Source organism: Alexandromys fortis, unplaced genomic scaffold, assembly GCF_014885135.2.
Source record: "Alexandromys fortis isolate MF-2015 unplaced genomic scaffold, M_Fortis_MF-2015_v1.1 scaffold_24, whole genome shotgun sequence".
In the NCBI taxonomy this organism is placed as follows: Eukaryota; Metazoa; Chordata; class Mammalia; order Rodentia; family Cricetidae; genus Alexandromys; species Alexandromys fortis.
Genome location: NW_026067906.1, coordinates 11,467,279 through 11,484,282, shown reverse-complemented (window position 1 = coordinate 11,484,282; position 17,004 = coordinate 11,467,279). Strand labels below are relative to the sequence as shown.

Below are 17,004 nucleotides of genomic sequence, written 5' to 3'. Positions count from 1 at the left end.
AAATACAGCAAAGGGAAATATACAGACACACTCCCTTAGACACAGGCTAACACAGACCTGAGACAGGTATATAATAGGAGAGAGACATTTTTAGCCAGGTTTTGTTCCCTAGAACTGATATTTGTGTGCGAATGGTCGGGGACTCAATGTACTTAAAGACTGTATTGACTTGAAAGTCAGCCAGAAGTCTGTTTTAATTTTTTCGTCTGAGTTAAATCTTTTTCCTGACATTTATTGTTTGTATCTGCGTATGTGTGTGTGTAGGACACAGGACAATCCTAGGACTCCACACTCCTCTCCTTCTAGTCAGTGGGCCCTGGGCATTATTAACCACAGGTCCTCGAGTTTGCCTTCTCCCTGGCCCCCGATTCAAAGTTTGAGCATCAAAAAAACTTGGAGTGTTAAAGTTCATCTTCTGAATCTTCGTCACTAGTTTTCTGAGGTTGTCTCTTAATACTGATTATTAAATCAATAGTTAGTATTTTCGCCAAACACTGCAGAACTGAAGTTAGTAACTGGTACTTCCCAGCTACTGGCTCCAGTCCCGACTGGCTACTTACCACAAGTTGACCGGTTTGCAGCGCGCGGAGAGAGCGAATGTACGTGTGTGGAAAGCTGGCCTTTCCCTTCTGAGGCTTGCAAAGGATTTTAGGGATGCCTAAAAGTGCACGAGCTATCAACGTACCGACCGTGGCTTCAGCTGATTGCCTACACTGCTTGGCATAGTTGAGAAGATAGTAATGCAACAAGATCTCGAAACTACCACCCACTGGCAGAACACAGCCCGCTGGGATAGTTGATGAACAATAACCCCAGGAAGTACATGCCTCCAGGGACTTGTACATCACCGGCAAGGTGTACCCTTTCCCAGGATTATTTGTGACCTGTACATTTTCATGAGAAATTTCTGTTCTAGTGTCTTCTGCTGTGGGGTTTCCAGTGGAATTATTCTCAATCGACAGTTCACAGCCATCAATCATCCAGTTTCTTTCTGCAGACAAGCACTTCCGTATATCACCTGTTGGAGACACATCTGTCGGCGTCTCCTTCTGCGCTGACCATGGGATAGGCATTTCTACTTCTGTATCGGAAGCCATCAGATTTGAATATACTTTTAAATACGTCTGAGTGTTTTCCGATTTATTTTTGCTCTTTACGGTTATGTCTTGATACTTATCCATTTCTGGTAGGTGATGACTCTCTCTGCTACTGTTGGAAGCAAGAGGACGGGAGTCGCACTGGTCCTTGGTTTGTATAACGTAATTTAGGTCAAGGTCGGTAAACAAGTGCCGGAGCATCTTAAACGCTCCCTGCAAAGCACTCTCATGTTGTTGAACAAGACCCGGAACCGGTCCACAAAGGATCATACAGTGAGGTATAAATACACGTGTGCTCATCAAGCCAAGATGAACATACCTTTTGGACCTAAGGATGAGGGGTTTACAAAATCTCACCGAAGTCGTATGCAAAATCTCACCCTGTGAAGTGACCCATGGCGCAACACAAGGAGGAAGGCCGGCGATCCTCTGGATGAGAGAAACCTCTTGGGCCGATAAGCACTCCACCACGGATATGCTATGTAGTCTTGCGCAGTAAACAACCAGGTCTGGCTGCTTCACACTGGACAGGAGCAGTTTTATATTCTGACTTTGCAAACGTTTCATTACTGCCTCTGTCCTCTCCACGATCCAACACTGAGACGCCTGAAACTGCGCTTCCGAATTTAGCATCAGCTCTGATTTGGACGATGACAACAGAGGGTGGAGGGCTTCTGTGACCATCACCATCCTAATGTCACCATCTGCTGGGCAATACACAGAGAAGTCTCGGTGAAGGACAAGGCCGTCCACAATTCTGGAAGCGGAAACAGGAAGGCCTGCAACACCAACATTCAGCTCGAAAAAACAGCTGTCCAGCAACTCAAACACTTCGATCCCACTTTCACAGGCCATGCACTCGAGAACGTAGTCACACGTCAACCGTGAAATGAATCCGCAATTGTTTCGTCCCACTCGTCCACAAAAATATGCTTCTAGGAGTGACTCTAAAGAGCGCCTGCGCAGTGTTCTTCCTTTAGCAGATGAAGAAAAGACAGACAAATAGTGCCTGCTTAAATACTGGTCCACAATACCATCTAGTATTTGTGTCTGAAACGTTAGAAGAGCCTGGGAAACAAATTTCCACTGACTACAGTTTTTCCAGTGTCTTTCATGGGTTTGAATATTTTCAGGAGTGAATGGATCTTTTTCTCTGATTGCATCAAGTCCTCTGAGTAAATGGCAAAGGAAAATAACAAATGTTTTAGCACCATCTCCTGTTTTTTTAAGGTGACTGGAAACACACGCCACTATCATCCTGTATAGGGAAGGGAAAAAAAGTAACTCAGATTTTCTACGTTGGTGCCAAGTTAAAAGCTACAGACAGACATAAAGACTACCTTTTTTTTTTTTTGACACACAGACTTATCTTTACTTTTAAATTTTTTTCTAAGCTACTTGGTTCTATCCTAAGAATCCAGGGACGGGAAAAGAGAAATGTTCTAGGTAGCTGATGAGGTTTGGGGTCCAGGACAAGTCGTTTTGGACAGCACGCTAACCCGATGTCTGCACTGGTCTTAGATGATCGTTTTATCCCCCGGGTCCCGGCGGACGGCAGGTGGCGCGAGGTACCTGGCTAAGGGATGCTCTAAGTGCAGCGCCTCCAGGAGGCGGCCTCCATCCCGGCTAAGCAGCACCTCGCCGGTGGGCTTCGTACACAACACTAGCCCGCCCTCTGGCCCCACGCAGCGGTTCGCGATGGCTTCGAGCACCTCAGCCACCCGCAGCGCCGCCGTCACGGACCCCGGGGACCCCATGGACCCAGGGTCCCGCGGACCGCTTCTGCGTAGCTGAGGGCGGAAGAGCAGGACCGCTGGTGGGCGGGGCCGGAAGAGGCGGGGAGGAAGCCGGAAGTGCAGCCGCTGGGCTCGGCCGCGCAATGGAACCCAGCCGGCTCCTTCGGAGACCGAGGTGACCGTGGTGACTCCCGACGCCATCCTGCACTCACCGCTCTGCTAGGTCTGCACTCCGCGGGTTCTGTCCCTGCCCCGGGTCCGTCTGTCTGCTCCTACAGGGCCCACACTCTATCAACCGCTCTCCCTGACGTCACGCACATGGTTTTAGGATGCTGGATGGCCTCGGAGATTGGCCACCGCCCTTTTTAGGCTGACTTCCGCTGGGGCGTGCGATCTTTCCTGCGTTCAGGGGTCTAAGAAACCCCGACTAGTTTAACCACTTGTGCCGAAATGAGAGACGTTTGCCCTTTATTCACATCGATGACCATTAGTACGATTCGACATAAATTAACCCTGTGTGTTGCATACAACTCCCAAGCAGAAATGTTTCATATTAAAACACAGGCTTCTGAGGTCCTTCCAGTCAATCATCCGTGACAATCAGAAAATAATTTCTGTGGTCCCTGGTTTATATATATTAAAAATTTATGTATATTATATACACTAAAAAAATTCACAGTTCTGAGGTGGGTACAATAGAAAGTACTTTGTACAGTCTCTAACTTAGAGCAAGTAGAATCAAGAATTTGTCAATTTACTCACAACATTCTTAGGGTGGACCATCGCTCCTGGACTGTAATATCCACAAGAATGCAGAACAAACATGTCAATATTAGCAGGAAAGTGACCTAGATACATACTGATGTTTAACAGGTTTTCCCCTACTCCATATCCCCTTGCAGAAAAATAAAACTGTAGGTTATCCTGTTATTCCTACAAGTAGCAAATAAATTCTGAGGGGTAAGCTAGAAGGGGAGAAAGGAGGAGGAAATCGGGTAAAACTTTCCTGAACTTATCTGAGGTTCAGGTGATTGGAGGGGAAAACATTTCAATGTTTAACGGTAATGTTTTTTTTTTTCCTTGTTGTATTCATCACGTGACATTATCTTAATATAGACTTAAGTAATGGGTTATTTCAAACATTTAAAGACTACAGTCAAGGTTCTACTTGATTGAATGCACTGTGTAGGCATGATTCAAAACACTTACACCTTTTCAGAGACTGCTTTCTTCCTTATTGTGCAGTTCTTGGGGTCATTTAGAAACTCTGAACCTCATTTTTAATGTACGAACTATGTATAATATCTACTTATTTAAGAAAGAATATAAAGTGCCAAATAAAACATACATTAGGGATTCTGTTAAATCCCTGTCAAGCCATCTTTTGCACACACTCCCCAAAACAAAGCAAAATAAATAAAAAAGAGAATTTAGTTACTACATTATATCAGGAGTCATTGGATCACAGATTGCTTTTAAAAAGTTTATTTAGAATACCTACTTGTAGAAGTTAACATAATTTTACAGATCATTAGAAAAATTCTTTTCTCTCTGCAAACATAACAGGTTAGGAATAATAGATTAGAAATGTATACATTACAAAACCGCCTGTGACTATCTATACATTAACTATGCACCTTAAGAGAATTCAGCAGTGTGCTATACTTACACTGCAGGTAACAACACACTTATAGCCTATCATACAAAACTGACCAGTGGTAGTGCTTGACTTTATAAACAGCCATTAACTGATGTATTTAAAATTAAATGTGTATTTAACATGCCAAAAAGCGAAAGTAAACCCAACCAAAGGTCTGTGGCTCATCATTCAAATGCTTCATGGCATTTCTTTCAGATAAAAACTTGCAGTATTATGGGTATTGAAAGAATTTTCATGACAAATGAAGAGGCTAATTTTTCTAAATACCTCATAGAGTATAGACACATTCATTTTCATCAAGGTTTTCCTGTGGCTCTCACTAAATATGCTAATCTTATTAATAAGACACTGGTCCTGTACAATTTTAAAAGTCCATCTTCATTTAAAAACTGTAACAAAATAGTATCATAATTGTAACAAAAAGTGGATATACTAAACCCACAAAATATGTAACAAAATGAAACCAAACTATGCAGTGGTGGCAGGTCATATGTCTTAAGGAATCTCTTTATACACTTAGTCAAATAAGAAAGAGATTGAAATGTAAACTTAGTGAATTATGGGAGCTTTCCCCCGATAGGTCAAATTGGAAAATTTGATATAAACATGAATATTTTCTTTATTTATATTTAACATAATTCAAAATAATCTGCACACTTATGTATGGCTCATTTTATGCCATCATCCCTGTACATAAGACAGAAAAGCCAAACAAAACTATTTACTGCTGACTAGAAATGCTAAACACTGGAAAAAGATGAGATTTTATACATTTGTTTTTAAATTTTTGACGAAGATATTCTTCAAAAAGTTAAAACTGCCTTCCACAAGTCTGTGAATATGGCACGAGACACCCAAAACAGTGTGAACTCCACCAAAAAGGCACTGCTTAAATACTCAGAATAATCTGACAGGTTTCCTCTAATGATGTGTGAGTAAGAATATATTTGAAATAGGTAACTAGACAAATCCTTATAAAAGTACAGCGTTATTGTTTACATATTCTTCAGCTATATAAAAGGAAATAAAGTGACAGAGAAATGACCCTTTTATGACAAGTAAGCCTACAAACACTTTGAACACATTATAGTTCTGTAACACAAAATAAGAAAAATATTTCCTTAAAGGCACAAAAGCATGAAATAGTAAATGAGGATTGTATCTAACAAGGCCAACTTTTCAATGGAATGCAGTTGTCAACTGAGCTGTGACAAAGATTACCACTGTACCTTTCTAAGTCAGACAAGAATTGCACGTTAACTGTCTATGGCTGTAGCACACTACAGCTCATATGCCTATTACTAGCTTTTCTAGCCAGCAGCATCTCACTGAATGGGGGACAGCTAGACATTTAACAACTGAAAAATGAAAATGCCAAGAATTATTACTTCTCATCTAAATTTTCATGTGAGAAAATGATGTTTTAGATAAATGAAGAAAACTGGTCATAGAGTCACAAACCCGAGAAACCACGTGGAGTTTTCAGACGGTTTGGAACGGTGAGTCACACACATTCTGAATCCACTTATGGAGAGAGATCACCCTCAGGTCAGAATGTTCAAAGTCAAGTCACACTGTCTGGCTAAACTCAAGGTCAATGATACACTAAGTTAAAGAACTTGCATACAAATCCAGCAATTCCTGAGTTTTGGGTTCAATTCACAGAAAGAAACTCACACCACTAAAAGCGTCAGAGAAACATCTGACCGAACGTAAGCTTTTAGTGTATAAGAAGCAGTCACCCTGTTCATTAGTTTCTGACTCCTGGGTAAGGACACATTAACATCAGCTCTGAAGTGAAATTAAAAACACAAAACAATTACCTTTCCAGCCTCAGATATCAATACAAACAAAGCCCTGTTCAAACCACAGGAAACAATACAAAGGAGTAAGACAGAGCCCCTAAGGTCACCAACAATGAACATTTCAGGGCTTAACGATGAAACAACTTTTAGCGATCAACCAATTAAGTTATATATAATATAAATTAATACTAATTTAAAATCATATAAAGATCAAGTTGTACAATATTTACAAAATATCACACATCAATGAGTAGGCAGTTGAGCATAATATTGGTAGTAGAATATGAATACAAAAAAATATATTGACAAATATGAAATATGACCCAAAACTCCACAATGATGAAATACTGGATACAGGTATACTTTGTTTAAGTTGTTAAAAGTTTAAACTATTTTCATATGAAATACAGCGTTGTTTTGCTAACACCGTGTGGGGATGGCTTTTCATGGGAACCCTGGTACTGAAGGTAGCTCCCTGTGGTCTCAGCACTGTGGCGGCCATCTCTGGCTGTGTATCCATTACACAGAGCTGACTGCACCTCAGCCTCTCCTTAGCTGACGGCAGGTGGAGCCATGCCAACAGCTCGCTCTCAGTTTCTCACTGTATAAACCTTTCTGAAATCTGTAGTTTGGAGAAATCTAAATTTCATGACATGTTCCAAAACTTAATTACCTTTTAAAGAACTGTTTTTGACAATAATAAAAAGTCAAAATATTGAACTGAAGAAACAGGCAAAAACCTTTAGGAACAAACTTGTCTGAGCAGGAACAAAAGGACTCGTACAGAACTAGCTTGCCACGGGACGATGATAGGAGATGATAAACTTCATAACTTGATATTCTCAAATGCTCAACTTATTGCACATGTAAGCTAATTGATTTTAATGTTTTTAAAATAAAGGCCACTGCAGTGTCTTTTCTTACTGCCTTTTTTTTTTTTTTTGGCTTCAGAAGTAAAATATCAGAATTTTTTTTCTTCTATTTTCTCATTGAGCACTCTAGTGTCGAAATGAATGCCAAAATGTTTTTCATAAAGAAAATGCTAAGTTATCAGGATTTCACATACCCTACAAACACTAATGTCTGGAAGACATCCTAGGCCAGCTGACTTAAAACCAGGAAAGGATGGCAAATAAACTTGACCACTTGTCAGCCAGTGCTCAAGGTGGGATTGTAACATACAGATCCATGTAGCTACATATCAATCTTTAATATTGATATATATATGTATGTGTGTGTATATATATAAGTACGATACACCTATATCTGCAACATTAAGTTCTAGGGGTTAGAAAATCTTGTGTAAACTCTTTAAAACATTCTACTTGTTTCTCACGATATATTAATTCTTACCACTCACACTTTTCTTGGTGTTTCTAAGACAACTGAGCTAGATACCTTGGAGATGGTTTTAACAGTATAATGTACTGAATTAGTCATAGTATGTCTATTATATATCTATCATTTCCCACTGTAATTCCTTAATTAAAGTTGTATGCCAGTCTCCTGAAGAAAACAGTTGACTATACATATTTATAAGATGATGGCATTTTGTCATGAACAATGGTATCAGAGTATGTCATAACATACTGCAGAGCACAGACACTACTGTCAGGGAAGAGTTCTTGTGTACACATGTGGGCTTATACGCACATGTAGGCACAGTCTCACAAAAGTGTTCTGGCACTTAACACAAAGCCAATTTTAATGATCAAATAGAACAGCTCTTGTTTTGGGTGAAGGATAAAAGACGTGAACAGGAGGCAGACACTTCTACATCCTAGTTGTCCGTCTGGCTTACAAATGTGGTGGTGCTTTACTGAAGAGCAAACCAATCGGAACTGGTCCCGGGCTCATCTTTCCAGTTCACGGAGTCAACTGTTGAGAACTTCTATTTAAACATAAAGTTTATTATTACTTGAAGCAAAATCAGAAGGAAAATGACGAAGTAGTCTTTCTGTTGCAGAAAATAATCCGTAGCAGGTGCACTTGAAAGTAAGTGATTTCGAAGAGCCATAATATTTCTAAAAAATAAGCAACAATAAATTTCATAATTATTTCTCAGAAATGTTAGCACAAAATGTCATTCTAATAGTTACTATGTTGTCACAAAGTGTCTAACTGCAGTACCTCAAGTAACTAGTTCAATCAATTACTACCCTAACCAAGACCTGAGATGCCAGGATTCGGGCTAATGTGCTTTAAGTACACTGGATTTACTTTGACATATTAAACGGAATTATCACGGTTTAATGTTACAAAAATATATTATCATCTCTGTTACAACAGTGGTTTTAAGAAAAGTATTTGTTCTTTAGTTGCCTAGCTTTCTTTTATCTTTAATTGGGAGACAAGAGTGGAGTAAAAACTATAAATTCTCCAAGGGCAAAAAAAAAAAAAAAAAAAAAAAAAAAAAAAAAAAAAAAAAAAAAAAAAAAAAAAAAATAAAAAAAAAAAAAAAAAAAAAGCAACAGATTTCCTCTCAAGTTGAAGAATATTCAACAGCCTTTCTTATGCTACAAAAATGTAAATTTAGTCATGAAATATAACATCTTCATGACATCTTAAATGCATTTGGCTAAAAGCAACTTGTGAGTGAATCACCATTCTTTTTTTTTTTTTTTGGAACACCAACTTAAGGCTTAATTAAGGCAGGATAACAGCCAAGATGCACATGTCATTCCGTCTGTTGAAGGAGCTACAGTCCCGTGGGGCTAACAGCACACAACAGCAACTCTGCAGCGTCCTTGGAATGCTCTGCCTAGACCAGGCTGGAGATCTGCCTGTCTCTGCCCCTCAGTGCTGTGACCAGAGGTGTGCAATCTGAGAAGCTGGCTGCAGTAAGGGCAATGGTCCAGATATGAGCATGCACACAGAGCATGGTCGATGTGAGAAGCTTCATAGGACAGCACGGGGCAGGGCAGGTCCAGGGAACAGCGATGAGGCTGGAGATAAAATAGCAGCTCCAAGAACAGAGAAAGATTGCTTGTATTTAATTGCCCTGAACATACATCCAACACTAATCCATGCAGAGAAAGCAAGAAGGCTTAATACTGAACATTTTAAAAGTTCATGTAGCTAGTTTCAGTAATGGAACAGGAACGTCTTTCCTCCAGGATCTTCTGTTAAGTGTTAATAACTGTTGGGTACTAGATCATGAAGTGATGTGTGTGCGTGTGTGTGTGAGCGTGTGTGCGCGTGCATGTGGACAGCCCTGGTCTCAGGGTAGAGACCATTTGCCCACTGCTGTACAAGCACTTGAGGTATTGTAAGAAGCAACACATCACACTTACACATCAGCCGTGCACTAAGGGGACTCAAGAACAAGCATGTCCGTCAGCTTTCTCACAACAACCCGGCCTCCACATCCAACACGGCCATGTTCCTAGCATGCTGTTAGCAATAAAACATTCTACCCTCATAGGAAAAAAATCTCACAACTCCATCTCCCCTACTAGTTCAGTGTGGGAGGAATTCTGTAAGCTTCAGATTTCAGGCAACAGAGGCCAGGACTCTATTTTTAAACTTTACAATGTTATAAAAATGTAAAGTTCGCATGATTTCTCTTAACAGGGCCTTTACTCCTCTGGACTCAAACAACTGGTCACTGTCAGAACATATTACCTTTTAATTTCTTCCTGTGTTTGTTTTATAGACTCAATGGAACTCTGAATGTCTCCCAGGTCTATTCCCTTCTTTCTTCGTGCACTCGGCTTTACAGATTGAGCTAAAAGACATTTAGATTGAAGTTGTGGTCACAGTCTATAGATGAATTTAATAACTTGTATAATAGAAATTTTCTACACATTGGCTTGAATGGCCTACAGATTATTAAAATAAACTCTCTGTTTATAAAGTCTGAACATATCAAATCAAAGCTGGAACATACACAGAGTACTTGCAAATTACTTAGCTTATGGAATCAGTTTTATTTTTAATTCATTAAAACAGACAAAAATAATTCATTTAAAACCTGTATTCATTTTGAGAAACTAATACTCTCTTCTCCTCCCAGCCGCTGGCACAGATCTGAAGAACTCAGCTTTCAGGGACCTTCGACTTCTATCTAGTGCTGTTGTTAGCTTCATTCCCTTCCTAAGAATGCTCAGATCTTTCTCTCAAAGTTTTTAAACTAAGGACCTGATTCCTGTGTCTCCTTACAGACTCTTATACTCGAGTTCATTTGAAAACCACTTACATATTCCTAACAGCACGGTAAAAATTTAAGATTGCTCCCGTCCAACAGTCCGCACTAAATATCTTTACCTTCACTTCCAGATGAGTCCTGGATGTCGGGCTCTGGGGAGGAATAGCCCTTTGCCACCTTCTTCTGTTGTCTTGTTGGTTTATGCTTCATTTTTGGAACACTAACCTGAAAAAAATCATATTATTTGAGTTTGCACTATCCTGTAGCTAAACCACCTGCACAAGGTCAAAAGCACTGACGGGCGTGATGCTTGGAAGTCAAAGCACAAACAATCTAATGAAATTTAGCAAGAAAGATGCACTGTACTTGGCAATCCACTATCTTAGTTGATTCTCACTGGGTACAGAGACTACAAAGAAGAAATGTATGAAGTCATCTCCCTCCCATTCCTGACCTGTAATGCATACACCCACTCTCCTTCACAGAGCAGTGCCGAGGCTATTAGGTTGGTACCTTTAAGCATATACAAACTAACACAAATACATCCCCCAACTGCAGCATCTCTTTCTCATAGCATCGCCAGGGTTTTCAACAGCAGTGTTGAGAAAATCCACATCTTGTTCTCAATGTTAGAACATTCCTACTGGACGATGTTAGGTATACTTAGGCAGTTTATGGTAAACAAAATATACTACTATTTTGCAGTACACCTAAACTTACTAAAAACATCTATGTGTAGGCACAAGATTCAAATGTGTATTACACATAAAGTAGCTCAGAGCGACAAGTGGGGTCAGCAGCGAGGGACACACGAGCACTTGCTGTCACTGTGTCTCATGTGTTTCCACCATGTCAGTGGACACCTCAATCTCAGCAGAGGCAGAGAGGTGAGTTTCTGTGTTTGAGAGCACAAGAGTCTACATAGTGAGATCCAGTCTAGCCAGGACTACATAGTGAGTCCCTGTCTGAAAAAAATAAATCCAAACAAAATTTTGTATTTTAAAATTGTGATAGCAGTATATATGATAGAGTTTTGCCATTTTAAAGCTACTATATACAGCCCACTAGCAGTAATTATTTCACAATGCTGTGTACCCATCTTCAGATTCTCTAGCTCTTCACTCTCTCCTTCCTCAGGTCACTGGGACACTGTAATCTACTTCTTGCCTACTTGGAAACCGTAGAATATTTGCCCTTTAGAGTTTGTCCATGTTGTAGCGTGGAGCAGAATTTAATTATTTCATGCATAAATAATATTTATTAATAGGTAAACTCATTAATAAATACATGATATATTTATTAATGATGTCTACTGATCATAAACAATAAACTATGAATGGACTGTTTTGTTATGCATCGTATGCTGGTGGATCCTGCACTGCTCCTCTCTTCTGGCCACTGTGACTGTCCTGCAATCAATACTGTTACATTTCCAGTTCTGATTTTCAACTCTACTGGAGAAGAGCTGGGTCACGTGGTAATTTTATAGTATATGTTCTTTTAGGACCTGCTAAACTGTGTCTTCCCACTGGCTGCAAAGTTTTCCATTCCCATCAGCAATGTACTGGGTCTCTGGTTTCCCCATACCTTCACCAACACTTTATTCTCTATTTTAATTTTTTAATTACATATTAAGTGGGATGAGACAAACTAATTGTGGTTCTGGGTTGCATTTCATATACTAATATTAACAATTTTAAGTGTTTTGGTCATTTCTGTATCTTCTTTGGAGAAATGTTTAATCAAGCCATTTGCCTGTTTTTAAAAACCAGGATGTTTTGTTAAGTCAAGGACTCTTAAATATTTTGGATATTTAAACACTGTTAGATAAACAATTAGCAAATGATTTCTCTCATTCTGTAACTTGTCCTTCTGCCTTCTTCATAGCATCAGCTGTCTGATGATGCTGAAGTAAGGTTTGTTGATTTGTTTGTGTATGGTGCTTTGCCTGAAACTCTGTATGGACCACACGTGTGCCTGATGCTGGGAGAGGCCACATGGGGGCATGAGATCCCCTGAAATGGGAGTTATGGACAAGTGAGAGTTGTGTAGGTGCTGGGAACAAACCAGGTCCCCTCTAGTAGCACCAAGTATTTCAACTGTCCAGCCAGCTCTCTATCACCCATAGTTTAGCTCTGGTTGTTGTTGCTATTAATGCTTTTAATGTCTTATTAAGAATCTATTTTCACACACAAATTCATGATGACTTAGACTGTTTTCTAAGAATTGTATGTATAGTCTTGCATCTCATTTTATGTATAGATCTATTCTAAGTTACTTTCTGTATAGTAGAAGTCAGGTGGATTTGCCTCAGTACCATTTGTTCAAGAGACTACTATTTTTCTAAGGAGTGGGAGAAATCACTGACAAAAATAAATTTTAAAACTTTCTTTGAAAACTTATTTTATGTATATGAGTGTTTGCCTGAGTGTTTCCACATACATGCAGTATCTGAGGAGGTCAGAAGAGGGTGCAGATGCCCTAGAACTAGAATTGTAGGTGGTTGGAGCTGCCATGTGGGTGCTGGGAATGGAACCCAGATCTTCTGGGAGAATAACAAGTGTTCTTAACTACTGTGCCATCTGTCCAGGCCCTTATAGCGTGATTTTTATGGGTTTACAACTAGACTCATTTTCTTCCACTGGCCTATCTACCACGCCTATCCTTCTATCCAAATGACTGCTTTGGTTACTGGGGCTTTGTGATAAACTTTGGAAATGTCTTCCAACTTTGCCCTAAAACAAACAAACAAGAGAGATTGTTTTATCTATGCAGGGACCCTCCCAATTCCATATGAGTCTGACAATCAGCCTTTCCATTTCTACAGACTGTTCTGGGGTAGCACGGCATTGGAGTGATTTGAACTCTTCTAGTCTAGGAATAGGCAGTCTTTCTACTTCTTGTGTCTTATCAAAATTCCTTAGCACAAGTCTTCCACATATTAGTTCCACTTATTGCCAGGATTTTTCTCTTCTGGATGCTATTTTAAACTCAACTACTTTCTTAATTTCCCTTTGCGATTCCTCACTATATAGAAACACAAATATTATCTCTGTGTCCATTTTATACCCTGCAATGTTGCCAGAGTTGCTCATTAAAGTTGTCCTGGGACTTTCTAGAAATCTTTAATATTATCTAATAAAAAGATTACATGTTCCTTCCTGCTGCCTTTAAGGCTCCATTTTCTGGCTTTCAACAGTCTGAGCTCACTCTACTCAGACAGCTGGACTTCGATTTACAGATTCCTACTGTCATCAAGGCTGGGCGTATGGGAGCCTTTAATTAAGCATGTTTCACCCATTTCTGTCTCTGATCCCCTTGTGGACTCCGTAAGTCACATGACCCACCAGAGGGTGCGCCTGTGGATCTTTAAGGTTCTATTTACCTTTCCATCCATTTGTCCCCTCTCCTTTTCACACAGGATAATCTGAATAGCTTTATCTCTCATGTAACCGATTTTGTCTTGTATCTACTTAAATCTGTTGTTAAGGTTCTCTAGCAAATTTTCCTATCACTCTACTTTTCAGCTCTCACATTTATGTTTAATTCCTTTGTATAATTTCGTGTTATTGATACTCTCATGTGCCCTCTAGGTAATAGGTACCCCGAGAGGTGGGGTGTGTGTGTGTGCATGCCCGCATACCTGTATACACATGTGTGGTCTGCTTTCTTCCTTCTGGCATCAGGGACTTACACTGGAACATAGATCTCATAAGCCTGTAAGTGTGCCCAGGAAGAGGTGAGGAAGGACTCCTATGCTATAATGTCTTCCTACTGCTTTGAAGTCCTTTCTTGGTCCTTCATTCCCTTAGTTGCTGCAAATGGTTCAATATTTGGAGACTTTTGGTAGATTCTATTTGTGTGTGCGCACGTGTGTGTGTGTGTGTGTGTGTGTGTGTGTGTGTGTGTGCGTGCGTATTTGGGGTGTGTCAAGAACTTGGAGTTATCTGTTATGTCTCTTTACTTACTTAAAATTTTAAATTTTAAATGTAATTATCATGGATACTAGCAATTTAGCAAATTTATAAGCCTACTAGATCTAGCTACTTTTTTGTTACATACCATTGGAGTGCGATGTTTCACTTTGGTCTGGATAACACCATCTTTTTCAAATTGTATCATATCATTAAGTGGGTCCCATGGTCGGGTACTAAATAGAAAAAAGAAATTTAAATAGCCACAGAAACTCAATTTATTTTCATTAGATTTTCATTAAGTAATTACAAAGACTGGTTTAATTGTAAGATTTGTCTATATCTAATCTTCTTAGCTTATTTGGAAAATGAATTATTATCTAGACTGTAAAGTAAATAACAGAACAACAAGTTTAAAATATCACACCGTGAAGCCAGATATAGTGGTACATGCCTTTAATTTCAGTACTGGGCAGAGGCAGGAGGAACTCTAAGTTTGAATCCAGCCTGGTCTATATAGCAAGTTCCAGGACAGCCAGAGCAACATAGTAAGACCCTATCCCAAATAAATAAATGAATAAATAAAAATAAAATTTCACACTATGGGCTGAAGGGGTGGCTTAGTGGTTAAGAGCACCTACTGCTCTTGCAGAGAACCAGAGTTCGGTTCCCAGCACCCACACGGTGGCTCACAACCATCCACTACGCCAGGACCAGGAGCTCTGACTTTCATGAGCTCCTGCATGCACATGGCACTCAGATGCACAGAAGTTGGCACACGTACACATAAATTCTTAAAACGTCTGTTCACCCTAACTCATGTTGATAATAAATATACTAGAAATATAAAGCCAAAAATTATGCTTATATTTTTTAAAATAAATGTTTAAATTACTTACTCTGAAAACTTATAATGCCATTCTCCTGTCAGTGGATCAAGTTCAAATAACTTACAAGCCCACTCTTCATTTTTTGTTTTCCGATCTCTGGCAGCTTGTCTTTGAGCTTCTTCTAAAACATACTTTTCTTGAGTAGCTTCTGTTTGGTCTTTGGCATTTATAGCTCTTGTTACTCGCTGCCACAGTCTAAATAATAAATAAGTGTAAAAATAATATTTTTAAAAATCAACTAGAAAAATCAAATTATACAGATTTTTGTTGAGAGCAAACATTGCTCATGTGGATTTCTGACTTTGACAACACTTATATTCATATGCTTTGAAATGAATCAAGAAACAAAACCAAATGCCTTGCATAGGCAACAACCACTAAATGAAGGTTAATTTCTTTTTGGCAAGAGAAATCAATGACATGTGTTCTAAAATGGTGTGGGAAGTCCTTCTGTATATGTGTTGGCTTGTGATAGGGCAGAATAGAGCTAGGTGGGAAAACTAACTGAATGCTGTGAGAAAGTAGGCGCAGTCAGTGAGACTCCATGTAGCCGCTGAAGGAGACAGACACCCAAGAACTTTACTGGTAAACCATGAGCCTCTTGGTAAGATAGTAAATAATAGGAATGGGTTCATTTGAGATGCAAGAGCCAGCTAAAAATATGCATAAGCTAATAAGTGGAGCAGTGTTTTAAATAATACAGTTTCTGTGTGGTTATTTCACTTCTGGGTGGCTGGGAAACAAACGAGCAGTCTCCACCAAGAGAATGGCACACTAACGTGGTCTGAAATATTTGGGGCTGATGCCCGCTACCCACTTCAGTCCGGATGCTTTTGTGCCCTCTCAGGAGTTGGAAGGAAAGTAGCTGAGACCATGCCATGACTCACTGCTCCCCACCTGGGCAGGTGGCGGGATCAGGTCTGCTAGGAGTGCTCAGGCAGGAGAACATGGTGAATTCCCACTGCCATACACAGAGATATTTGCAGCCCACATGGCAGATTTAGCTTTTACTCAGATAAAAAGGGTTTATGTGCTGCATGGTGCTACCCAGTTGAGGAGGTGAGGACTGCTCCCACCTGGCAGTCCCAGAGCTGGAGGTGAACTACGTCTGCCATATTAAAACCTGAGAGAGGCAGAGCCAGCACCCAGGGCTGCTGTGACCAAGATGTTTACCATTTAAACAAAGCTTCTGGTCAAAAAACTATTATCAATATGCAATAAAGACAGATTCATATAAAAACGACCTATAAATGGGTCACAATGTTGGATAAATGTACATAGGCGAGAGAGAGAGAGAGAGAGAGAGAGAGAGAGAAAAGAATATAGACAGTTATAATATAAGAGAGTACAGATAGCCATAGATTAAAGGAGTAAAGATAATAAAATAAACATTAAACTTATAAAAATAGAAATAGAGTAAAAAAAAGCCACATGAAGATGGAATATACAGAGATTGTGTATTATGTATATTATTGTGTTTTCTTTGAAGTTTTTGACTGTAAATGAGCTAAGTACAGAGAGCTATTTCATTGTATGGGCTGCTCAGCTAAACCAACATATATATATTTTAAAGGTATCTTGACTTCAAAATTTGGGTCTAAGAATTTGTTGCTTTGTAAAAGAACTTCTACTTTTGTTTCCACAGAGAATGAGCACCTCTGTGGGAATGAAATCTGAACAGAGATGTAGAGAGAGAGTAGGCAGAGTCAGAGAGAAGCCATGTAGCCACCACAGGAGACAGATGCCTCCATTTGA

General features: G+C 39.6%; 2 protein-coding genes across 10 annotated transcripts in view; both read right to left on the bottom strand.

The window, feature by feature from the left end:
- Positions 1-390: 390 nt before the first annotated feature.
- Positions 391-3,049, bottom strand: Bbs10 (Bardet-Biedl syndrome 10). The gene is made up of 2 exons (XM_050135465.1): positions 2,670-3,049; positions 391-2,355 (listed from the first exon to the last, which is right to left on the bottom strand). The coding sequence occupies exons 1-2, from the start codon at positions 3,032-3,034 to the stop codon at positions 402-404; spliced, it is 2,319 nt and encodes a 772-aa protein (XP_049991422.1). The 5' UTR covers positions 3,035-3,049; the 3' UTR covers positions 391-401.
- A 3,704-nt stretch (positions 3,050-6,753) lies between these two features.
- Osbpl8 (oxysterol binding protein like 8) overlaps positions 6,754-17,004 on the bottom strand; it is a 120,312-nt gene continuing 110,061 nt past the window's right edge. For all 9 annotated transcript variants that reach the window (XM_050135456.1, XM_050135459.1, XM_050135457.1 and 6 more), the window contains 5 exons: positions 15,259-15,444; positions 14,508-14,595; positions 10,565-10,670; positions 9,923-10,025; positions 6,754-8,322 (listed from right to left, as the gene is read on the bottom strand). In XM_050135456.1, the coding sequence (XP_049991413.1) occupies positions 8,190-8,322; positions 9,923-10,025; positions 10,565-10,670; positions 14,508-14,595; positions 15,259-15,444 (616 nt within the window). In that variant the 3' untranslated portion in view covers positions 6,754-8,189. The remainder of the gene's footprint in view (positions 8,323-9,922; positions 10,026-10,564; positions 10,671-14,507; positions 14,596-15,258; positions 15,445-17,004) is intronic.